This window comes from Paramormyrops kingsleyae, chromosome 1, assembly GCF_048594095.1.
Source record: "Paramormyrops kingsleyae isolate MSU_618 chromosome 1, PKINGS_0.4, whole genome shotgun sequence".
In the NCBI taxonomy this organism is placed as follows: domain Eukaryota; kingdom Metazoa; phylum Chordata; class Actinopteri; order Osteoglossiformes; family Mormyridae; genus Paramormyrops; species Paramormyrops kingsleyae.
Window position 1 is genome coordinate 65,628,972 of NC_132797.1, and position 25,723 is coordinate 65,654,694.

General features: G+C 47.8%; 4 protein-coding genes across 4 annotated transcripts; 2 read left to right on the forward strand and 2 right to left on the reverse strand.

Annotated features, from left to right (window-relative positions):
* Positions 1–124: 124 nt before the first annotated feature.
* Positions 125–1,998, forward strand: trmt10c (tRNA methyltransferase 10C, mitochondrial RNase P subunit). Its single transcript, XM_023834710.2, has 2 exons — positions 125–236; positions 472–1,998. The coding sequence occupies exon 2, from the start codon at positions 490–492 to the stop codon at positions 1,876–1,878; it is 1,389 nt and encodes a 462-aa protein (XP_023690478.1). The 5' UTR covers positions 125–236; positions 472–489; the 3' UTR covers positions 1,879–1,998.
* Positions 1,999–6,165: 4,167 nt separating this feature from the next.
* Positions 6,166–15,083, reverse strand: zbtb11 (zinc finger and BTB domain containing 11). Its single transcript, XM_023835036.2, has 10 exons — positions 14,526–15,083; positions 13,833–14,095; positions 13,334–13,565; positions 11,700–13,111; positions 11,240–11,539; positions 10,641–11,049; positions 8,466–8,583; positions 8,218–8,376; positions 7,655–7,830; positions 6,166–7,085 (listed from the first exon to the last, which is right to left on the reverse strand). The coding sequence occupies exons 1-10, from the start codon at positions 14,833–14,835 to the stop codon at positions 6,538–6,540; spliced, it is 3,927 nt and encodes a 1,308-aa protein (XP_023690804.2). The 5' UTR covers positions 14,836–15,083; the 3' UTR covers positions 6,166–6,537.
* A 793-nt stretch (positions 15,084–15,876) lies between these two features.
* On the reverse strand, positions 15,877–18,383 carry LOC111855747 (large ribosomal subunit protein eL24). Its single transcript, XM_023835065.2, has 6 exons — positions 18,259–18,383; positions 18,045–18,120; positions 17,181–17,291; positions 16,510–16,646; positions 16,173–16,236; positions 15,877–16,003 (listed from the first exon to the last, which is right to left on the reverse strand). The coding sequence occupies exons 1-6, from the start codon at positions 18,261–18,263 to the stop codon at positions 15,923–15,925; spliced, it is 474 nt and encodes a 157-aa protein (XP_023690833.1). The 5' UTR covers positions 18,264–18,383; the 3' UTR covers positions 15,877–15,922.
* Positions 18,384–18,770: 387 nt separating this feature from the next.
* nxpe3 (neurexophilin and PC-esterase domain family, member 3) lies at positions 18,771–24,921 on the forward strand. Its single transcript, XM_023835051.2, has 6 exons — positions 18,771–19,191; positions 20,223–20,431; positions 20,792–21,558; positions 22,758–22,828; positions 23,383–23,589; positions 24,005–24,921. The coding sequence occupies exons 2-6, from the start codon at positions 20,300–20,302 to the stop codon at positions 24,565–24,567; spliced, it is 1,740 nt and encodes a 579-aa protein (XP_023690819.2). The 5' UTR covers positions 18,771–19,191; positions 20,223–20,299; the 3' UTR covers positions 24,568–24,921.
* The last annotated feature ends 802 nt before the right edge of the window (positions 24,922–25,723 follow it).

Below are 25,723 nucleotides of genomic sequence, written 5' to 3' on the forward strand. Positions count from 1 at the left end.
GGCCCGTACTCAAAAGCATACTGGTAAACTGGTAAAAAGTGATTAGGTCATACATATTCTCCGTAAATTATTATATGATGGTAATGTGTTAATAGGGTATTTGTCAAACGAGTTTTTGTTTCACCACGGCGGAAAAAGCTGCTGCACAGCAGCCGAGCGTGACCTTTCCCAGAGCGTGTGCGCGCAATGCTGATTCCGAGATCTTCCTTCTTTGAGTAGTAGGAATGAGACCACAGGTACGCATTTTATCGTGGCTGCTACAGAAACAATTTTTTTTAAAAAAAATGAATGAGCTAAGGTACTAGCCGATTAGGCGTGTCTTAAAATGTCAAGTTATAAAGACGCCCAGATTAGGGGAAACTGCTAATGCGCGATTAATTCAGACTCGCAGAAGAGCAGTTTTAATAAGATCGGAGGTATGTGTTGCGTATAAGCACGTGTAATTAACGCAATTGTTTGTTTCCCTCTTAGTGGAGTTGCTAAGGAACAATGAGACTCCTCAAACAGATGTTTATGAATGTACTATGGAGCCATCGCTTCCCTCAGGCTACTGTAAGGGCAGGTAGACGGTGGAGTTGTTTCCTGTCATTGACTGCTGGCGCGGGTCGGACTTTCTACGCTAATGCTGGTCTGAGGAAAGAGTCCAGCCAGGCCCATGACCTGGCTGCCAAGAAACTGGATCTGGACGTATGGAAGTCAGTGATGAGATCGTCACAGCCGCAAGAGGACAAGGAGGAGGACGACGACAGCAATGACATTGATGATGATGAGGAGGAAGAGTGCTCTACCCTGGAGTCGTCTCGAGAGCTTGTGGAAATGTGGCGGCTGGCCGGGAAGCTGGTGCCGGAGCAGATCAGCGAGGAGGACCTGCAAGCTCTGACCGCCCTGTCCACCAAGTCCTCCAAAAAGAAGTTCCTCAAACGTCTGGCCCTGAAAGAACATCATAAGAAGGTTGACAAGGAGAAGAAGGAGCGGAAAAGGGCACAGAAGGAGGCAGAAAGGCAGCGCAATGCGGAGGGCGAGGAGGAGGGAGCGGACAGGCCTCTGCGGAACACCTTCCTGATGCATTTCTGGACTCGTTCCATGGATGCTTTGCACAACTGGAGGGCGGCTCAATCCATGTGCTTCGGGCAGCCGCTGGTGTTCGACATGAGCTATGAGCAGAACATGTCCAAGCCTGAGATGACCAGCGCTGTCTCCCAGCTGCTGGAGAGTGAGGGCTGGAACCGTCGCTCTGCAGACCCCTTTCACCTTCACTTCTGCAACCTGAAACCGGATGGAATCTATCACCAGGAGCTGCTGAAGCGCTACGGCCGTGACACCTGGGACCGGCTCCTGATCACCACCACTGAGCAGCACTACATGGACCTCTTTCCCAAGAACCAGGTGGTCTACCTGACCGCTGACTCGCGGAACGTGCTGCGGACGTTTGATCACGACAAGGTGTACATCGTGGGAGCTATGGTGGACAAGAGCATCCAGACAGGTCTCTCCCTGGCCAACGCAAAACGCCTTCAGCTGGTCACCGCACGGCTCCCACTGGACAATTTCCTCCACTGGGACATGGGCAGCAAAAACCTGACCCTGGACCAGATGATGCGCATTTTGCTCACGCTGAAGGAGGGCGGCAACTGGGAGCAGGCACTGGAGTTCGTGCCCAAGAGGAAACACGACGGGTTCTTTAAGGCACCACAGCTGAGGAAGCAAACCGCAAGGACCGCCAGAATCTCTGAGAGAAGTGAAGCCAACCCGAGGACTGGCACCGGACACAACAATTGGGTCAGCCAGTCCAGGGTCATAACTGTGCTTAATACCAGCAGGATTAAAGTGAGCGATGTCAAAACAAAAAGAAAGAAAAACTGGTGGGATGAGGAATAGACTTTAAAAAGTACCAAAGCAGAGAATTCATGCATCAGACCTCCTGTGCTGTTGATGCTTGTTTCACACCATCATTAAATAATGTAAAAGCACTGGAATAAATCTGTGTTCCAACAATAATAGTATTTAACAGTTATTGAGAAACAAAATCACTGGAACTGTAAACTAGAGTAACCCCTGTTGTTGTTACTGTTGTTCTTTTCTGATTTCCTTTTGTTCCCTTAAAAGGCCAAATCCAGATTATTCTCAAAGTTAAACCAGCATCGGACAACAAACTCAAGGAAATGTTAGATGCCCAGAGTGAGGAATGGAGGTGCAAGCCAGACCAGGGTCCTACACACACACTAGGGGTGGAGCCGAACCCGAATACGGTATTCGGAAAGGCACAAATAATGTGTTTTTTACGAATACTTATTTCGAACAAATACTTTAAAAAATATTTGTATTCGGGAACAAGAAAAACTTTATATCAAAAAGCTGCGTTTCCTCTCGAGACCGCAGTGCATGCCCGGATGAGTGAGTGAGTGAGTGAGTTCAGGAGTCGGGGGGGGGGGGAAGAGTAAAAGAGGTGACTGACACAGGCTGCTCCAACAGCAACAGAGAAGGCTCGGCTGAGCGAAAAAAGACTTAACTATCACTATTTTTGTTGAATAGATTTTTGTACCTTAACTGGGTTCCGGAGGCAGTTTATAACTTTCGGGAAGCAGAGTTTGATCGGGAGATTATTCCATTACGCTGCATTATTGACGTCTGCAGTCAGGTGCTCTCATGTTCGCTCTGTTTACGTAGCTCTGTTAGCTCGCTAATTTAGACAATAGGCTGTTGACAGAGTAACGTTAACGTTTGGTTAAAAAGGTTAAAACAATAGTTGTGTAGTTGTGTTGAATTGTATGCACTTGTAGGAGCTATATGGTACGTTTAAGTTACTCTGTCTACTGCATATCCATAATTATTATAATGGATATAATTAAAGAATACTTACACTATAACGTAAATTAGAAATGCAACGCAAAAAACTGGATTTTTACGCCTATTTTGAATTTTACTCGAATACAAATACAAATATTTTCCCCCCTCAACAAATACAAATACAGATACAAATACCGGCTGCTTTGCACACCCCTAACACACACACACACACACACACACACACACACACATACAGCAGCAGCAGCAGCAGCAACATCAACCGGGTAAATAAAGGGAAGTCCAGGGGGGCCCAGAAGGGGAAATTGCCATCTGAGGATGAATGTGGACGGCGTGTTCAGTAAACGATGGGCATGCTCAGGCTTGAGACGGTTCCTGGAATTTGTGTTGTAATTTTAAGCTTGATTCCGTTTTCTGAAAATGGTATTTTGAAAATGTATTATCAGCAGAGTCACAGCTGCTATATGATATTCAGAATAAAATTAACTTTTGTAGTTTGGAATATCCTGCGACATATATTACAAAACTATACAAGAAAAAAATATATACACTCACCTAATGGATTATTAGGAACACCACACTAATACGGTGTTTGACCCCCTTTCGCCTTCAGAACTGCCTTAATTCTACGTGGCATTGATTCAACAAGGTGCTGAAAGCATTCTTTAGAAATGTTGGCCCATATTGATAGGATAGCATCTTGCAGTTGATGGAGATTTGTGGGATGCACATCCAGGGCACGAAGCTCCCGTTCCACCACATCCCAAAGATGCTCTATTGGGTTGAGATCTGGTGACTGTGGGGGCCATTGTAGTACAGTGAACTCATTGTCATGTTTAAGAAACCAATTTGAAATGATTCGACCTTTGTGACATGGTGCATTATCCTGCTGGAAGTAGCCATCAGAGGATGGGTACATGGTGGTCATAAAGGGATGGACATGGTCAGAAACAATGCTCAGGTAGGCCGTGGCATTTAAACGATGCCCAATTGGCATTAAGTGGCCTAAAGTGTGCCAAGAAAACATCCCCCACACCATTACACCACCACCACCAGCCTGCACAGTGGTAACAAGGCATGATGGATCCATGTTCTCATTCTGTTTATGCCAAATTCTGACTCTACCATTTGAATGTCTCAACAGAAATCGAGACTCATCAGACCAGGCAACATTTTTCCAGTCTTCAACTGTCCAATTTTGGTGAGCTCGTGCAAATTGTAGCCTCTTTTTCCTATTTGTAGTGGAGATGAGTGGTACCCGGTGGGGTCTTCTGCTGTTGTAGCCCATCCGCCTCAAGGTTGTGCGTGTTGTGGCTTCACAAATGCTTTGCTGCATACCTCGGTTGTAACGAGTGGTTATTTCAGTCAAAGTTGCTCTTCTATCAGCTTGAATAAGTCGGCCCATTCTCCTCTGACCTCTAGCATCAACAAGGCATTTTCGCCCACAGGACTGCCGCATACTGGATGTTTTTCCCTTTGCACACCGTTCTTTGTAAACCCTAGAAATGGTTGTGCGTGAAAATCCCAGTAACTGAGCAGATTGTGAAATACTCAGACCGGCTCGTCTGGCACCAACAACCATGCCACGCTCAAAATTGCTTAAATCACCTTTCTTTCCCATTCTGACATTCAGTTTGGAGTTCAGGAGATTGTCTTGACCAGGACCACACCCCTAAATGCATTGAAGCAACTGCCATGTGATTGGTTGATTAGATAATTGCATTAATGAGAAATTGAACAGGTGTTCCTAATAATCCTTTAGGTGAGTGTATATATAGGTAGGTAGCTGTGGAATATTGCACATCTAATGACGCATGTGTTTTCCAACCTTCTTCTAGCAGCTTTTCCTGGTCAGGCTTAAGGAGGGGCAAGGAGAGCCTATCCCAGGCAGCACAGGACACAAGGGAGGGGTTCACTCTGGATGGGATCGCAGTCCATCACAGGGCACACACAAGCATACCCTACCTATAATTTACTGATGACAGTCTGACTGCATGCCTTTGGAGCAGAAGACGAAGGCAGAGGAACACAGGAAACGGGGAGAACATGCAAAGTCCAACAAACACACAGAGCAGGACCGGAAGCCAGAGGCAACGACGCAAGCCACTGAGTCACAGTGCTACACAAACTATTATTTCAATCTGCAAGTAAAACTGTTAGAACAAAATGACAAAACGGTTGTTCAGAGACATAACCCCAAGCAAGAATTTGAGGGATGTTTTCATAAACCAGACATGTAGGAACACAGTTTTACGTTTTTGTAATATTACCTAAAGTGCCTGCTTAGTGTGATAACAGAGGAACTGCAGCTGGTTCCGCAGCCCGTGTATTTCTCAACTAGCAACCTGCTGCACCAAACAGGCCTGTAGGGGGCAGTACTGCTGACACTGCAGGCAACTGGTGTATATGGACTGGCAATGCCAATCTCGATAACTACAATCATAAAGAGAAAGTTGTAAAAAAGACATTTATAACGGAGGTTTATAGTGAATAACGGTTAAAGTCAGACTTTTTTTAGTGTTTAAACTGTGGTTGAGAGTGGAAGGAGGCATCATGAACAATCCCATTCATCACTGTGGAAAATAATGCGTGTTGTGGCTGACATGACATTCCAGGGCTTACATCAACACAGATTGAGCAAGAGCAAATTACATGTTTGACAGCATGATGACAGAGAGTCAGACTCTCAGAATCAGAAACTGCGAGGCCGTGCCAAACAGCAAGGAGAACTTGCCAAAATTTCACGAAGTTTCTGAGAACATCTTTTTCCTGCAAACAACTGAATCCATCATTGCTGCAATACTGCAGACGATACAAACCTTTAGGTCACACCTAATGTTGCCTAATTTTGACCACGACCACAGGGTTAATCATCAGGGCAAATCATGTGACCTAACATTCCTTACTATACACTCAGTCAGTTTGAAAAAAACATACAAAAAGTAATCACTGGCTACATTTTATATTTTCACAGTTCTCTCATCACTGGACTGAGCTAAATTTTGTAGCAGATTCTTACACAAAATGTTACTGTTATAAAAAAAGAATGATATGGAATTTATTCAAAATCTGACCACTGCTTTTCTGAATACGTTGAATCATTCTGAAATACTGCAAGCGCGACTTAAGTTTCAGTACGCACATGCCAAAACAGGTTTTAAACATACAATCAGCGGCTGCGGACAAGATTCTCAGAAGTGAACACCACAGCCACGGGTGCGACAGCTTGGCTGCAGGACAGCCTCTGTATTATTACCTGTACACCAATGTTCATTGCATCAGTGTTCAAACTCTATATGAATATTATCAACCTACATTAAACTATTAATGCATAAGAACTTATACACACAATCATCAAAATAATAAACCAACACAGTGCCTCTTTATTAAGATTATTTTGCATTCAGTATGTACAGATTTTTTATTTTTTTGCCACTAGAGGGCAGCGTGGATGGACCAGAATGCGGGGTATTACACTGTCAGTGTCAGATGCTTTATAGGGGCAGGAACCAGGCTCTTCCCCCCCCCCCCATGCCTCTCACAGGTCAATAAGACATGATTCTGAAATAACCAAAATATACAAACCCCGACTGCTTGGAGGAAAGAAAAGGGCCGGATGCGGTCGTCACGGGTTCATTTGTCAAGTCTCAAGAAACAAAGCTTTTTGGGAGATGGAAGATGAGAAACAGGGGAGTGGCTATGTACAGGGCATGTCTCCATGGCGACGGGCCATCACTCGACCTCCGCCACGTGGGCCACCTCCACCTCTACGGTGTGGATGACGTCGCCCGCGTGCTCCTCCAGCTTGCCCCCCCCAGGCTGAGTGGCGCGCTGGGCCAGAACATAGTTCACCACCTGCATGATGCTCTGGTCCGACAGGGTGGACACGGCGCCGCCGTCCACGGGCATCTCGCTGACCGCCTGCACAGCTTCCACCGTCTCCTCGGTGACGAGCGCCGTCTCGATCTCCTCCCCGGCGGAGGCGTGGGCGGCCTGCAGCTCGGGCGGCAGCTCGGGGGCCAGGATGCTGATGGCATGCTCCACCTGCGTGCCCTGGTTGTGGAACTGCAGCGTGTCCTTCTCCAGCATGATCTTGCCGGGCAGGTAGTCGCCGTGGTACTTGACCATGTGCTTGCGCAGCGTGCGTGCGTCGATGTGCGCGTCCTGACACACAGGGCACACGTAGGGCCGCTCACCTGTGTGCGTGCGAACGTGCCGCTTCAGGGAACGCGCGTCTGCCCACGCCACCCCGCAGGTCAGGCACTCGAAAGGCTTCACTCCTGGGGGGTTGGAGGCGGGCGATTAGCTCCAGAAGACCTAACACACCATCCCTGACTCCTGTAACAACCCCAGTGCTCAATCTGTCTGTCTGTCTGTCTGTCTGTCTGTCTGTCTGTCTGTCTGTCTGTCTGTCTGTCTGTCTGTATGTGCATGTGCATGTGCATGTGCATGTGCATGTGCATGTGCATGTGCACAAAAATCTCAGTGCACTGATACTCATGCCAATTCTAAAAGTCATATAAACCCATGCAAGGAATTTGATTGTTAGCAATATGTATCACGCACAAATTACTGCTATTATATTATTACGAGTAGCATACAAAAAAGCCGGTTAAAGATTCCCATGTCCAGAAGGTCTTGGGTTCAAATCCCATGATTGCGCAGTAATCTCGTCACCACTGTGTCCTTGAGGAAGCCCAATGCTCCAGGGGCACTGGAAGTGGGGCGACCCTGCACTCTGACCCAAAATCTTGCCCTCACTGTGAATGCATGTGGAGCAGTCCCTAATGACCCCTGGGGTGGAATGAAGCACCCCTACTGGGTTCTGTGTGGGCTGGGCATGGCTCACCCTGGTGGTTGTTCATGTGGCGCCGATACTCGCGCAGCTGCGTGAACTTCCTGCCGCAGTGCTCGCACTCGCGTTCCAGGTTCTGCTTCACCCGGCCCTTCTTGCCGTGCGTCGCCTTCTTGACGTGCCGCCGGAACAGGGCCTTCTCGAAGAACTCCTTCCCGCAGATGTTACACCTGGAGAAAAGCAGCACGGCCCAGACACGCGACGCTAAGTGCTGAATTTCCCAGGGGATTAACAGAATTCTGTTTCCCGAACAATTACACACTGAACCCATTAGGTGACCAAGCCTTGTTTTTGGGAAATTATTAACAGCAAGTAATGTAAGAGGGGAAAAAAAAAATCACTAACTGCAAACACCAGTGAAACTGAATCTGCTGGCCCCTGCTGGCCACAGACAGTCACTACACTGGGGGAAGCGGAAAGTGATTTTTGTGATAGGTGAGGGGGCACTCTGGGAGCCAATCAGCTTTCGGCGGGGGGCAGTGCCCTTGTGGCCTCGCTCCGGCATATGGCCTGAAGCCCAGATCTGCGGAGCTGCTCTCGGAGACGCCGGCGCTCACCTGAAGGGCTCGGCCACGCTGTGCGACTTCACGTGCGAGTACCAGTCCTTCTTCCAGCTGTAGCACTTCCCACATACTTGGCACTGGAAGGGCTTCAGGCCCAGGTGCTTGTTCATGTGCTGCTGCAGGTCTTTGGCCTCGTAGAAGCTCTTGTCACAGCTGAGGGGAGAGACGGCCGGGAGGTGAGGGGGGGCGGCGGCGGCGATACGGAACGGCGGTACGGGCCGGCTGATCCGGGCGGGACTCACTGGGAGCAGGGGAAGGCGCGGACCTCTGGCCGGGGCTGGTGCCTCTTCAGGTGCTTGCTGAGGCCCGAGGCTCGGTGGAACGGCTTTCCACACGTGGTGCACAGGTACTTGGACTCGCCTGTAGGAAGCAGAACAGCAGAGTCACCCTTCAAACCAGTTTGTCACATTTCCATCACACTGGAAATCACAGGTTCTGTCTGTGCTGCTTTCTGCTAAAAAAAAAAAAAATGTAGTCGTCTCCTCGGCCCATAAACACACCCAATATGTTATGCCAATTAAGTGTGGACAGGAAAGCGAACACGAACATCCATTCTCAATGTGATAATCACCGTTTCAGTTTTCTGACTGGTAGACTATATTCTTCTTAAAATTTCAGTTTCAACCTTGGTAATGAAGCAATATTTTAACCATGTTGCCCACATTTATACAGCCCATATGAAACACGGTAAGAATGCACAGGGCGAAGATGCACTTTTTATCATTCATCTTCAGAACACAGTAGTTTCACATAGCAGACCTTCATCACACTAACATCCAGCGATGCATGACTGCATATCCTAGTGCAGAGGCCACTAACAGACGGACTGTGGTCCGGACCAGGACCCAGACCCAGAAGCTGTCCCATACGGACCCGGACCGATAGACAAAACATTAAGTTATTTTTTAAAACCTGACGGGATGCTTCAATTTTAACCGGCGCAGCTTTTGTAGTCTTTTCGGTTGTGGTTTAGCGGTAGAGCCGCCGTTTCCCGCTCCAATGAATGTCAAACACCATTAACCGCCAAGCAAGACGTAGTTTGGCGTATGGAGCCCTTTGTCTGCGCTAATGTGCCATTAGTGTTAATAGCAGCAGCGCAGCTAACACCCGCAACCAAAAAGCCGTAATGTTCCTAACAGAGGGGCTGCTTAATAGCAGCAGCGCAGCTAACACCCGCAACCAAAAAGCCGTAATGTTCCTAACAGAGGGGCTGCTTAATAGCAGCAGCGCAGCTAACACCCGCAACCAAAAAGCCGTAATGTTCCTAACAGAGGGGCTGCTTAATAGCAGCAGCGCAGCTAACACCTGTAACCAAAAAGCCGCAATGTTCCTAACAGAGGGGCTGCTTAATAGCAGCAGCGCAGCTAACACCCGCAACCAAAAAGCCGTAATGTTCCTAACAGAGGGGCTGCTTAATAGCAGCAGCGCAGCTAACACCTGTAACCAAAAAGCCACAATGTTCCTAACAGAGGGGCTGCTCTGTCCTGAAATCCTACAGCTGAACAGTTTTCAAATACAGTATGTATTATATAACATGTTGGATTAAATAGACGTAGTTTACTGTTGATTTCATGTTCGTTGAAGTTTCTGCTTTTAAACATATGTATAAAATAATGTTATCTGTTATATAAATAAACTTTATAAATAAATAAAAAATGTACGTTTTCATGGCTGCCAAATGTCAAGAATCTGGCATGACACTCACGCTTTCAGACTCACGCTGGAAATCTTATGGCAAATCTATATTATTCCATTATTAAACCTGAAATTAGCCATGTCAAAGGTGTACTTACATGGTTAAATACAAAAGCAGACTATTTACAAGGTAAGAACTGTTACATATGTGTGCAGACATCTCAAACTGAAAATCTCACTCCAGCCAGCTGGTCGAAGTTCTATGTCACATGACAATAAATATTGTCAAAACGTTTTTGAATTGTACTGAATTAATTTGATTTGATATCAGTCAGGTATTGATTACATTCAATGTTGATACAATATTTTAGTTGATACAACTTATCACACTAAATAGTTAGATATTATGATCTTCCGGACCTTTGCTCCAAGAAATTCCCTCTAACTGGACTTCTTTAAACTTTAGTTTAATACCCCTGGTCTAGTGTAAGTGCGATCAGATCATCTTAGCACCATGACTGTCATTTCCTAGATCCTTAAGACTTTTCCTTCACACCTTCACCGCATGACATTTTCTACTGAGGTCAAGGAAAAGTAATTAGGAAAAGGACATAGGTCAAAGGTCATTGATCATCATGAACTTCATATAGACTACTGTATATCGAGGTGTTGCTAAACGAAATATTCTAAAAAGGTAAGAGCCTTGTCTCAAGCAATCAAGAGCTGTTTTACAAAGTAAACAGCTCGCCCCAGTGGCTCAGAAGCAGCTTGCATGGACCAACCTGTGTGGATGCTGGTGTGCTCCTCCAGGCTTCGCTTGCTGACGAATGACTTGTCACAGAGTGTGCACTGGAACTGCCGCATCGAGTCATGCAGGGCCCTGTGCATCTTCAGGCTGTGCTTGTGGGCGAAGGACTTGCCGCAGACCTTGCAGGAGTGCGGCCGCACGCCCGTGTGGTGCAGCATGTGGATGCGCAGTGAGTACAGCTTGGGCAGCGTCTTGCCACAGATGTCGCACACGAACTCTCGCCGCGTGCGGATGCGGGAGCGGCCCTCCTCGCTGTCTCCGCTGCTGTCCGCAGCCTCCGAAGGCGCCCGCGGAGCCACCGACGCCCTCTGGCTCTTCTGCCGCTTGTGGCGAGCGATGTGGGCGCGCAGGGAGGCAGCATACTGGAAATCCTTACTGCACAGCTGTGGTAGGACAGTGTCGGCGTACCGTTAGTGCAACGCTACAGTGACATTACAGCCCACCGTGTCCGCAGTGCAAACCTATCAAAGTGTCATCCAATCCGCAGCACCGTAGCGATGCTGCCATGACTACACATTCGGTGTGAGCGTGGCAACACAGAAGCCATTTTTGCACCAAGTGGGGAGGACTCACGCTGCACTTGTAACCCCGTGTCTTTTCATGCTTCAACGTGTGCATGATCAATGCATAGCGCCGCTGAAACACCAGGCCGCACTCCGCGCACTTGTGCTCGCCGCTGGCCCCGCCCACATGCTCTGGGGCCGCCGCCCCTTCCTCCGGGCCCACGGCATGCGCCATCTCTGGGGGTGCAGCCGCCTCCAGCATCCCGGCCTCAGCCGGTCCAGTCGGGGTCTTGGGCTCTTCCTCCTCTTCCAGCCTGGGCACCTTAGGGGGGCGACCTGGGCGTCCTCGCCGAACGACCTTGGGGGCGACCTGCACACATCAGAGGACCGATTAGCCAGTGCTGCACTGCTGCTAGCTCTCTCAGCCCGAGCGGAATTCATTCATTCATTCAAACTTAAGAAAGCTACATGCCAATTAAGAAGCCACTCAGTCTTAAAGTCCACCGAGTTCAAGCTTGTGGCCTCCTCACCTTCTGGACCTCAGACTTCTGCTCCTCTGGCCTCTCCAAGCCCATGTGCAGACGCACATAGCCCCCCTCCCCGAGGGAGCGCCGGCGGAGACGTCCCTTGTATGTGTCATCGACTGCGCCAGCGCCCCCGTCTGCCGGCTCGGGGGTCGCACTGCCCGCTGGAGCCTTGGTCACCGGTGCCGATGGGTCCCCAGAATGCAGCAGCACTGGCCTCACCTTAGCGGGACGCCCAGGTCTGCGCCGCACCGGCTGGGGCTGGGGAGGAGGCTCGGCGGACAGAGGGGGGTCAGACGCCCTTGTCAATGCAGGGTCTGAGGCTTTTGCGGAGACAGACTTCTGAGGATCCACTCCAATAACAAGCGCCTCAGAGCTCTTTTCCGCATTGGACCCTGCTGAGGCATCAGCTGCTTGGACAGCCTGTACTGGCCACAGTGCTGAGACCACAGCCAGGGTCTCTCTTGTTACAGTCTGCCCATCTTGAGTGACCACAGCCAGGGTCTCTCCCGTCACGGCCTGCCCATCTTGAGTGACCACAGCCAGGGTCTCTCCCGTCACGGCCTGCCCATCTTGGGTGACCACAGCCAGGGTCTCGCCTGTCACAGCCTGCCCGTCCTGGGTGACCAGAGCCAGGGTCTCGCCTGTCACGGCCTGCCCGTCCTGGGTGACCAGAGCCAGGGTCTCACCCGTCACGGCCTGCCCGTCCTGGGTGACCAGAGCCAGGGTCTCTCCCGTCACGGCCTGCCCGTCCTGGGTGACCAGAGCCAGGGTCTCGCCTGTCACGGCCTGCCCGTCCTGGGTGACTACAGTCAGGGTTTCTCCCGTCACGGCCTGCCCATCTTGAGTGACCACAGCCAGGGTCTCGCCTGTCACGGCCTGTCCGTCCTGGGTGACCACAGCCAGGGTCTCGCCTGTCACGGCCTGTCCGTCCTGGGTGACCACAGCCAGGGTCTCGCCTGTCACGGCCTGGCCGTCCTGGGTGACCACAGCCAGGGTCTCGCCTGTCACAGCCTGGCCATCCTGGGTTACCACAGCCAGGGTCTCGCCTGTCACAGCCTGGCCATCCTGGGTTACCACAGCCAGGGTCTTCCTGCCAACAGTGTCTCTGCCTTCACAGACCATGGTCTGACCATTATCCTGCACGGTGACCATATAGACATCTCCTTCCTCAACGGATGCCTGCTGGGATGGGGGCAGGGACTGGCTGGACAAGACGGTGTGGACGTCACCCCTCTGGTAGACCATAAGCCTCTGCTCCTCCACCTGCTTGTGGACGGACTCGCACAGCTGCAGCACCTCGGTCATGAGTAGGTGCCGTGCCACTGTGGCCACCTCAGCCATGATGCAGAAGTTAAAGGTGAGACAGGAGGTGTAGGCAAACTCCAGCAGGGGCAGGAAGCTGGCCTTGCTGAAGCCTGATGGGCGAGAGAGAGAGAGAGAGAGAGAGAGAGAGAGAGGAGAAAAGCTCAGCTTTGTAGTTGTGCAGGAAGTGAGGCTTTGCAAATGCAATGACAGAACCCTGCAGAGCTCCATTAAAATTAATAAAATAACGCTGTCATAATGTTTTATACAATGGTTTATAAAACTGTGGCTCTCACAGGCCAAATCAACAATTACCTATAAACTAGGCATCTCACCTGAGAGGTCAACTACAGCCTCGTGGCTGGAGACGGCGCCCTTCTCGATGAACAGCTCACTGAAGTAGTCGCTGCAGGCGGCCAGGACGGCCTTGTGCGCCCGGTGCTCCTCTCCCTCGATCAGCAGCGTGACGTCACAGAACTGTCCGTTCAGTCGCTGCTGGTTCAGCTTCTCCAGCAGCGTCTGGCCATGTTTGGGCAGGGGCTGCTTCACCACACCTTTGCTGTCAACCTAGCCATTTTTAATAGATATAAAGCAGTATGATGTCTATTTATCGTCATGCTATTGCTAAAGATAACCATGAACAGCCTTCAACCATTAAATACCTCTGGCTGACATTCCATCCTATATATACACACACTACGCAATGTCTGTTCCCATGAATGACCTACTGATTCAGTCACACTTTAGTGAACAAACGACAAGGTGGTTAAAGACTATTACACAAAACAGGATCATGCAAGGCAGTAACTTTGAAAATGCAAATGAGGCACTCACAAAGACCAGCTCATGTTTGGCCATAGATTTGCGGCTCCGGGCAGATTTCTGCTGCCCAGATGTGACAGGCAGTAACTCCGGAATTTCGTCGTCCTCTTCGTCCTCTTCATCCTCCGAATCCGGGGCCGCGGTGCCCCTGCGCCTCTCGCGGCGCCCCCCAGCGGTCTCCCCCGCGGCTTCTTCCACCCAGCCACGCCCACGCTCTTGTCTTCCCCGGCACTGGCTGCATTCCCGGATATAATCTTTCACCTGCTTGAGTATACCTGAAAACACCGGAGCATCGTCACTCATTTGTCATGTCTCCGTAGTAGTACCAGGCCCCAAGGAAAGCCCTCACTGCCTCCCCATACACAAGCACCCTTTCAGATTCCGTCAGTGAGTTCCTGATCACGTCCCAGCACGCCTGTATTCAACATACAAATTTCTATCAGCGCTTTTAAAATGCAAAGCATGAAATGAAATGCTAACATGCATTTCAGGGTATGTGAATAAAGGTGTTGTCGTGCAAAAAATGTCATAAATGTAGCAAAATTTAAATGCAAATGTACTATTAGCTGCCGATTAACATTTGATTTGATGGTTACGTAGTACCAACACACTGGAACTATAAAACAGACATACCTAACCAGTTCTAAATCAATCTTACAAGCTACCCAACTTGTAACAGTAGAAGATTTAGAGTTAAACGGTTACCTCTCCACCAGTACTTCTGCGAGATGCTCTCCCAGGTCTGTTGCTGGTTGAGGTGCTCTCCTCCGGGAACGATGTGCGCCTCGTCTATCAGTTCCTTTCGCCGCCCGGCCTGCAGCACCACCTCCAACTCGGTGAACTCGTCCAGGCCTTTCTGGCGCCGCTGGTAATACAGCGTTCCGTCCCGCACCACGTAGCAGGCGGCGGCCTTGCGGATCTTCCGCTTGGCGTTTCCCTGAGTCCCCGGCGCGTAGGGCTCCCGCTCGTCGGTCAGATAGCGCTGGATGGCAAGATAGCTCTCCTCGCTCGACATGTCCCCCGACGACGCTTGACTGTCGCGTCCACAAAAACAGAAAATCCTACCGTCAGTCTGGCGGGAGAAGATTCTTCCCAAGCTGCCACGCGAAGCTGTTAATTTTTTCACCCTTTTTCAATTTTCATAGAAATTATATAACCCATAAAAGCGTAAAAGTGGCATTTATTGCCAAGTGGGAACTGCAATTTTTTGACCGTCAGGGACGGACTTGCATGAACATACAAAATGGCTGCTGCACAACCGGATGTTGCGTGCTCACAGGCGGAAGTGTACGATTTGAGCCATGTTGTTCTCTCGCTCTCCAAAATCGCGTTTGCGCATGTCAGCAGCACAAAAGGCGCCATGCTGCTACTTTCTGAGGATATTGCTTATAATTCCATTAACAATCGATTTTTAAATTCAGATGATGTACCCTCTACTGCACTCATTTTCCCATTATAGGTCCAGCAAAATTATTTTTGACAGTTTAAATGACATAAAAATGCTGAGGCTATGATGTATAACCATTTTAACATAATCAACATTTGACTAATAGCAGAATCCTTCACATCCATCTGACACAGTACAACCAAAGAAAAAATAATCAAAGTAGTACTGTCCATTGTACAACAGGCATCTACCCTGCAATAGCAACCATTCAGTCTCTGGAGAAACCCAATAAAGATAGCTTCTGTATAAGATCTGTATGTTTCTGTGTGGCAAAGCATGTTGTGTGAGAAAGGGTTTTCTACTGGGAACAATGACTGCCCAGAAATACACATTTTTGGTTACCTGTTTGGTCTATTCTACAAGCAGGACAATACATTATGCGGCAAAGCTTGCACTTTGGGCTGCTTATTTACTTTCACAGCCAGCCTTACCTATAACTTTCCAAAGCATGATAAAACCTCTGATGGGAAATGCCTTTACAGCTATTTTTTTAAGGTGGTACAACTTGAAAGAGCTGTTGTATTTAATTAGGAACGGCAAGACACCTACAAACGGCAAAGCCATAAACAGAACTAACACACACACACAAAAATGTCAATCCACACAATATTTATTCCTGTGAAAATTTTATTAACATTTCTTGCAAGAGTGAGGTTTAGCGTTTGCCTCCCACACGTGGTGCGTTGGATTTCATCGGCTTGGCGATCTTCTGTTTTGGAGCAGCCTTGGCAGGGGCCTGGAATGAGAGGTTTACCAGAAGAAAACTGATTATGAATATAGGTCAACACTTCCAATGAGGACAAGTGAAGCTAATGCTATTCACATTTTATTCTGGAGCCAAAAACAGCAGCACTGACAGTACAGATTTTACCTTATAGGAATATAGTCATGCTTCAGAAACTTACCTTTGCAGGTGGAGCTGCAGTTTTCTTCATGGCCTGCTTGGCTTTCTTGGCCTCCTTGGCAGCTCTGGAACAGCAAACAGAAAAGTGAGCCTGATCACTTAGAAACTGACACACGAAGTAATCGTGACCGCTCGCTAGGGAAAGCATATACAAATCTGAAACTGCACTATTCTAGACCATACATGAATATACCAGTGCATTTCTGTCAAAAAGTGAGGGCTTCAAATCCTGCTATGGGCTACACAAGACAATGCAATATTTTAATATTTAATACTTCTCTGTAGAAGATTGTGACCAGGACAATACACACCATTCACCACCCCCCGGCACTGCTTACCTAATGGCCTGTTCCCGCTGGGCCTTGCGCACCTCAGGCTTCTGATTCCTCTTGGCCAAGATCTCAGCCAATGAGGCACCGGTGATTGCCCTCTGGAACTTCACTGCACGACGGGTACGCTTCTTCGTCACCTCTTCCTGTTGGAATGCAACGCCGCATGTTTTTAATATCATTAATATGCTTCATGCGGACGACACCCATACAAGCCCAAAATGTGTGTACAGAGAGGCAAGCAGCAAATTGGGTATCATCCAAAAATAGACTGGAATGAGGACAGGGCATTGGCTTGCTGTCATTTGGGTTACTGTTCAATTATCCCTGTATGTAGAACTGGAGCACAACCAGGAGAGCTGAACTATCAAACAACATTTACATCCCTCAGTGAACAGAAATAAAGTGCTTCTACAATAAATATGCAATCAGCCTTACAATCTCCCACAACACCAACAGTGATTAAACATTAGTAACAGATTGTTTCTGCACTTTGAGGCTCACACAAAGCTCAGCCCAAAAAAAAAAAAACAGGACTCAAGGTGGGCAAGGTGAATCCGCAGCAATTTTGCTCTTGAATTAATCTCTTTGATACGTCTCACAACTGAAAAACATTTCAAAGCAGAAACAGAGACATGACTGTAGCAGTCTGAAGACGGCGACCGATCGGACAGACTTACACTCTGACCCTTCTTGTGCTTGCGTCTGTACAGCACGGTCCAGTTGATTTGCCTGGGGTTCCTCTTGGCCAGGAAGGCCGACTCACACTTAGCATTTAGAAACTGGAAGACCTGCAAAGCCACAACCACAGATGAGGGTCTCCCAGAATAGTTCAGCTCTGTGTTCAATGGGAATATTGACCAATACCAATTGCCATTGTATAACACCAACAAAAATGAACATACATAAATCAATCGTTTCTCAACCAAGATGAGGTTGAATTTTAGATGTTAAGAACAAAACAAAATTATATACACACCCAGACAACTAAGAAAAATCAAATCTTCTGGACCCATGGCTTGTAGAAGAAATATTAATTTAACAAGTAATAAATCATTAATACAATCAAAAATCAAGGGATAAAAATGTCCAAGTCTTTCACTGTAACCCCTTTGCAAACGTACATCGCCACGTAGAGATTCGTGATAAAGATATGCCAGTTTACACAATTAGCAAATAAGACATGAAGCAAAGGCATAAGATACCGGTTTAAAAACACGCTTCGCAGCGCCCCAGTATTCTACGCACACGGCAGACGTAGCTTCATCCTATGTTTTATATTTATATTATTTATAACCCAGTGATGCTTGGACTAGACCACGAGCCTTACAAAACCACTACATCTATTAAAACCGGAGCTTGTTCATTTGCTAACTGCTGTCGTAAAACCTGAATTTAAATTTCGGTATCGTAATCGTGGTTCACACTGAAAACATCCCACACTGTGTAATAAATAAATAATGGTACTAATAACGATGATTTGGTTTAGAATCTCCGAAACAGTATCCCTCCAAAAATGAAAAAGACTTCCTAGCCATTATTACCTTTCCGTCTATCCTGGCGTACCGGCGGCCATGGCCGGGGTAGATTTTATACCCGCTGAAGCTGCAAAGCTCGACCCTGCGGAGTAAAGACAAAAATAACGCTGGCTTAGTAGTTTAGAATTTCCTCTAAATGATTATCGTGGCTAATATGGATATGAAAAAGCCGATAAACCCTTAGATGACGGTGGATGTAGACCGTCAGTATGGCACTTACTTCATGGTGGCCCGCAAAGAAGGAAAAGGCCGGCAAGAGGGCCACGCTAAATACGTACGCAATAATGAACGCTAAACGTGAACGCTGAGTACGTACGCCAAATACGTACCGCGCCTAAAACTGGGACAGACAACAGACAGCGGCGCCACAGGTCCTGCCCTTGCATTCCGTTTTATTTGATGAATTTCCAACACCTCCAGTAAGTTTTGTTCTCAAGTAATATTTCATGTTAAAATTTCATTTTATTTAACACACGGTCATCGCAGTACTAGTGAGCTATAGTTCTAATTTATACTAAAATCAGGCCTAATTAACGAGTGAGGACAATTTATAATTAACGACTTCTCAACGCACTGAACTGAGGCACTGAAATTACCATTCTTATTTATCCAACGCCCAAACACGTTATTTATCACCCCTCCCATTTTTTATTTAAATATCTATTTACAGTATACAAACATAACAAAATAAACCAGGGGGACTGCAAAAATAATCAGGCACACAACATAAAAAATAAATAGCAACCAGCTCGGTTCCAGTTAAACTGCAACCTTTTATATCACACCACAGCAGATTACTTAGAGAACTCCAGAATACAGTGCAATGCACAGAGAATCTGGACGAATTATCAGACGGACCGGGGTGACGTAATCCGAAGCCAGCCAATGGAAAACTTGGTTGGTCTATCCAACCGCCGTCAGAATTTGCTGTGAGGAGGGTGCATTCAGACCCGTCTAAAAATAAAACCGAATGTTAAACTGTATATATGGGAAGTATAGTTGTACTATAAGGATTGCTTGAAAGTATTTTTTATGTAAATGTTACAACGAAGAATGTAGGTTCTTAAAAAGATACATATGTGGAGCAATGCTTAGAACTGAAGAAATGGTAAATATCTCGATAGCTATACATTGGAAATATTTCTGCTGGCAAGTAAGTACCGCGCTTTTGCTTTGAAATGAATACTAACGTATTGTTAAGTTTTTCCATAAACAAGCATTCTTTTTCAAGTCGTTTCCGATATTGCAACAACGACAATAGGGTTTTTTTTACTGCAAGCTTTCATCGAAGGCAATGCATGCCTAGTATGGTTTCGCGAGGGAAGAAATTGTTGGATAAAATCCGTGCATCCGATTTATAAAGATATTGTAGCTGTGAATGGATTTTATGGTACAAGCCTCCGATCACGTCCTCATTTGCGCATTGCTCTTTTTCTGGGCATTGAACTCTTGCAGTCCCATCAGTTTCTGGTACAGTTATGATGGCGTGAAAACGTTTCGGTGGATTCACACGTGAGACAGTATGTCGGGGCGGGACGGCCGGAAGGGACTCGGGGAAGAAGGGTTTGTTGTAAAGGCGGACGGTGCTCTTATTGCTATGACCGTCTGGAATGGCTGGTTTAAGGATGGCCGTTATCCTAAGGTTTCGGGTTACTAAGACGAAATAACTGGGAGCGGACGAGAGTCAGATGGAACTAATAAATAAGGATGAACCACCCCCCTCCTGCTGTAGAGGCATTTGTGTTCAGTATAAATATACTGATGCATGTATGAAACATGGGAGTATGCTTACAAAATACCAAACAGATTCAGCTTGGTTATATCAGGCCAATTCCAGGGTTACTGATGAGTATTGTGGTCGTCACTCCTAGATCTTGGTAAATGAAATGAGTAAATGAAAATTTAATGAGTCAGAATGCAGTGGCTGCGATGGGTTGGACCCCCATCCTGGGTTGTTCCCTACCTTGTTCCCGTAGCTTCTAAGATAGGCTCTGGACCCCTGCCACCCTGCATAGGACAAGCGGGTTTAGGAAATGGATGGATAGATGAAGAAGGTGATAGGGAGAACTACTGAAGAACTGAGAGATAATGATGATGCAATTAAACTCACATTTTGAAATAGATTGAAAAGGAGACCTTTAAGCCTTTGTCATATCTGTCTCCTTTCTCCTTACTCGTTTCTAGAAGATTCCATTTCAGCCCCTGACACTGATCACAAACAAGTGGTCAGCGACACCTTGACCACGAGCTATGAGGCGCCAATGAAAAATGGCAGAGGGAGGCACTGGAGGATCAAGACCATGTGGAGAATTCTGTCCAAGTACAGCCCTTTGTTCGTCGTACTGATACTGTCATGCGTTGCCTTCCTGCTACGCAACATCTACAGCCTGGAGGTGAGGGGACTGCCAGGGGGGCTTGGGAAGGCCAACGGTCCTTGGAGATGAAGTTGGCCCCAGCTTGTGGTAGCTCAGCATGCCTGCTTTGTTGAATATTGTGTCAAAACCATGAAGGCTGCCCATCTCACCTCTGTTTTCACTTGGGAGAGAGGTAACATGCAAAAAGTCAACTGGAAGCTACCCCACTTGTTCTGTTGAATCGCCTGTTATACGATACCAGACCTGTATCAGTTGTGCTTTAGATATCCTGTTCGCACGTCCCACTTGGTAGGAAGGTAAAGCAACTATAGTTCCTAGAGCAATGTGATTCCAGCCATTTTTGTTTTACTTCAGTAACTTTGCGCTCTGTTTACACAGAAGCTGGACTGCAAGGCATCTCTCTACCAGCTTCAGCAGTCCATTACTGCCCCCTTCAGGACGAGAAGCCCAGGGCAGCTGGAGCGGAACTGGAGCAACTGCAGCTCTCATGGCTTGGTTCTGTCGCCCGAGGAAGCCGTTGAGCAGGAGCACCTGCTGAAGTCCATAGCCTGGCCCGAGCCACATTTGCCAGTGTCATCCTTGCACCATAGTAGCAGCCCTTCCAGCAGTTCCTTTTCCATTTTACCACTAGAAAATGACAGGGAATGGCGTGTGGGCGACCACCTGGAGGTGCTGGTCCACATGCGAGACTTCCGAGACCGGCCCAAGCAGCACGGAGGGGACTTCCTGTTAGCCCGACTGCACTCACCCGAGCTGGGGGCTGGTGTGGTCGGACACGTGGTCGATCATGAGAATGGACTGTATTCTGTGCTGTTCTGGCTGCCCTGGGCAGGGAAAGCGCACGTGGAGATAAATCTGGTACACCCCAGCGAGGCAGTGCAAGTACTAAAGAGGCTGCGGGAGGACAACCCCGACCGCGTCTACTTCAAGAGCCAGTTTCGTTTCGGCCCTTTCTCGGAGACCACCATCTGTAACCTCTGCCTGTCCACTCAGCTGCCGTCGTGCAACTACACCAACCACCACACGGGGGAGCCCTGGTTCTGCTACAAGCCCAAGCTACTGAGCTGCAATTCACGGGTCAGCCACTCCAAGGCTGGGTATCTAAAGCACCTGATAACAAGTAGGGAGGAGCTATTTTTCCAAAGGTGAGGATCATAAAGCAGAGGACTTTGTGAATATCTGATAGGTAACTTGTGAGGTCAAAGGTCATGGAACACCAGTGAGGATGGCATGATATCCGCATGAATGTTGCTTGCCATCCGTCCATCTTCTGTAACTGCTTGTCTTATTAAGGGTCCAGAGTCTATGAGCACAAGACAAGAACAAACCAGGATGAGGTGCCAACCCATCTCAGGGGCACACTGACACATCAACCGAATACCCAGAGGAAACCCCACAATGACAACATGCAGACTTCACACACACGTGAAGTCTGAGTAGAGACTCACACCGTGGTCTCAAAGGTGTGACAACAGTGCTAACCACTGCACCACCATGCCACCACCACTAGTTTCTAAATTCTCGTGAAAGATTATTGAAGTTTCACAAAGGAATATTCTATGGGTTTCTTTTATACGAGGGGTGTCAAACTCCAGTCCTGGAGGGCTGGAACCCTGTGTGTTCTTTTCCTGTTCCACCACAAATGATTTGGCTCGGGAGCTGTGTGGTAATTAGTACAAGGAGGTGCAAGAAGTTGAATCAGGTGTGTTAAATGAAGAGACACCCAAAAATGTGCAGGGCTTCGGCCCTCCGGGACTGGAGTTTGACACCCCTGGTTTAAACCATTTCAACCCACTTGCTGTTTGACCCAGCCGGCTGTTAGCCTGGGTCCAAGGTGCCCACAAATGACTTAAGTCAGGATGACATTCCCGTCATGACTACCAGGTGACATGCTTTCCAAGGGACACCCTTTTATTTCATGAGCTCCGTGGAGAAAGACAACTTCAGGTCTGGAGTTGACTCTGTTCTCCCCAGACCACAGCAGCTGCCAGTTTCGTAATGAATTGAAAATAGTCCGAAATGTACAACTTCGGATGACAGCAACATGAAAAGAGGAAATGGTATCTAGTCTAGGAAGTATTATCCTTTGCTCATCTTTTACTCTGCTGGAGATGTTTTGTTGTATCAGCCCACATACTACAAGCAGTCAAAGGAGGTCCGAAAAAAGAGCCGCAATACTATTGTTCATCCTTGAGTGACGTTTTTTCCAAAGCATTTTTATTCTGCTATGTGATTTACAGGAACAGCTCAGGGAAGCTACTTACAGCCAAAGGCTTCCAGCTAAGACCTGAAGCCATTTTGTCTCTCTTATGCATCTGCCTGTTTTTCCAACTTGTCATTTCAGGTTGGTAAACCTCAAGGTTCCCATTCCTTCATCTGGGCTGGACAGTATCACCGTGCTGAAGGAGACCGAAGGTTAGAGAGCAGACCTTACAATTATTCACTGCTTGGCCCCTAGAGTTGAGTGTGGATATTTGCCAATTAATCAATACAGATAAGTAAGCAAAAGGTAGACAAGTGCAGTTACCATACATCTTCATGATCATCGCAGGACAGGCTGACACAGATCATTGGAGACAGGGCTAAAGACACCTTGGATGGGATGTCACCCTATTGCGGGGGAAATACACACAATGGGCAGTTTAAAGACGTCAATTCAGCTACCTGCATGTTTCTGGAGTATAAGAAGACTCCAGACTGCACAAGGAAACCCACACAACAGAAGGGTACAACCTCCATGTACAAATCAGGAGCATAATTTGAACCCTGTACGGCTTGGGGCATGAGAGAGTGTTACCCACCATGCTGCTGTAAGGAAAATGATCAAACAGTAAATGTCACCTTTTAGTGTTTAACACAAAGCTTTCCAGTTTGCCTTTTGAATAAAAACAACTCTGGGGTGGGTTTGCAGGCTGATGACGGGCGAATGAGATGACAGTTTTCTGTTTTTTTTTTTTTTTTCCTTGCAGAAAAGCCGAATGGAGCTGCAAATCTGGATATCTTCAAACCCGCGGGCTTTTACTACAAGGAGGTGTGGCGGCCTACCAACGACGTCCTGCTGCGGCAGTTTGATGACACGGCAGCCGTCACCCGCTGCCTGGAGGGGAAGGTGCTGCGCATATACGGGGACTCCACGGTGCGGCAGTGGTTCGAGTACCTCACCACGGCACTGCCTGGTGAGACACCTCCCATTTGCTGCTCCTGTGTCATTCGACATGCCCAACCTCAGCAGACTAACAACAGCTGGCCTAATTCAGTTTAATAGTCCCTCTAATAGTCCTGTTTATGGTAAACCCTAGAAATGTATCACTAAAATCGGTATCATACATAATAGAAAACCACTGGACAGTGTCATTCTATAGCAATTTTGCACTTGATCTAACTACACATTAGTCACGAAATTCAAGTAGCCCCTGATAATGTTTTAGATACCAGTCTAGTTCCTTCATGACTGCTGGTCCTGGGGCTTGTTTGAATAAAGCTGGGGTATCGGTTGGATTTTATCACTAGCACAGCTGTAGCCCATGTTAACAGATGGGTAAGTTTGAGTAGTCTTGTATGAGTCATACCCTCCTTGTCGTTTTGGTTTAGACTTGAAAGAGTTCAATCTGAATAGCCCGAAGAATGTGGGTCCCTTCCTGTCCGTGGACAGCGTTCACAACATCCTGATTGAGTACCGCTGCCACGGGCCACCCATCCGCTTCTCCTCGGTGGCGACCAACCAGCTGCGCTACGTAGCGGATGAGCTGGAGGGCGTGGAGGGCGGCAGCAACACGGTGGTTGTGTTGAGCATCTGGTCCCACTTCAGCACCTTCCCGGTGGAGGTCTACATCCGCAGGCTGCGCTCCATCCGTGCTGCGGTGCTGCGGCTGCTTGATCGCGCCCCTGGCACATTGGTGGTCCTGAGGACGGCCAACCCCCAGGACCTGGACACTGAGGTCAGCCTCTACAACAGCGACTGGTTCTCCTTGCAGCTGGATGCGATCCTTCGTGGAATGTTCTACGGTCTGGACGTGGTCCTGGTGGACGCGTGGGAGATGACGCTGGCCCATCACCTACCGCACGCACTCCACCCGCCTCCCCCCATTATCAAGACCATGATTGACTTCCTTCTTTCTCACATCTGCCCTGAGGACACTTCAGCTTTTCCCTGATGATAGGGGTGGGGGTCACAGGGGCACTGGAACCTACTGAAGGCCATCTGGTTCCTGGAGGGCCCCTTCCCCTGTCACTTATGGACTCTAAATATATCCTTGGCTAATGATAATGCTGCGTTCCATTTGAACTCGTAACTCGGAAATTCCAAGTTCCTAGTCAGAAATCTCAATTAGAACATCCCCCTGAAGTCGAAATTCCGACTCAGGGAGTCGGAGGAATCTATACAACCCCGACCTCAGAATTTATGATTGCTGCACCCTTTTTCAACATAAATTAAAGGTATAGTTTTATACTGTTCATTATCACTTATGTCTTATTTGTGGCTCATTAAATCGGTCGTGTACACAGTACTGTCCAACCGCTATCTGTGGATGTGTTGCTATTGTGTTTTTATGTGTAAAATAGAGTAATGCATTGTTATCAACTGGTATTACTAACCAGGGCTGTGGAGTCGGTAGATAAATGCTCCGACTCCGACTCCTCAGTTTCTAAATCTTCCGACTCCGACTCCCCGACTCCTCTGTATGTATATACTATGCTAATGTATTTTCTACATCCATTGAAGGAAAGGAAGGCAACATACATGTCATTTCACCACAGAACTACTGGCTAGGAAGCCAACACTCTACTATAATGCCAGATTAAAGACAAACACAATGAAAACAAGGTTTCAAGGGTAGCGCATAGCGAAGGGGAGCCGACGGAGCTGAGAACACACCAGATGATTTTTCAGGCGTTTGACGCGTGATGACTCGTTGAACGGCCGAAAAATCGGCAGTGCATCTGTATATGTATGGGGGGCTTTAGGCTAGGTTCACAGTTCCCTGTAACAGTGGAACACGACACAATGGAAAGCGGTGCCGCACCTTACCTGTGCATTACATCCCATATAGTGACGCATACAGTCAATGAAAAGCATGCTTCATGTTTACTTGACATGTTCGTTTTGTGGTAACATTATGCACTGCATGCATTGGGCTTTATTCTTACAGCAGAGAAGTAGTTCATTATGACTGTTTGTGAATTGGGACATTTCAACTTACTTTTTTAATTCCCATTTAAATTTAGTAGGAGTCGGAGTCGGTTAACTTTTTGCCGACTCCGACTCCAGGTACCCAAAATTGTCTCCGACTCCGACTCCACAGCCCTGTT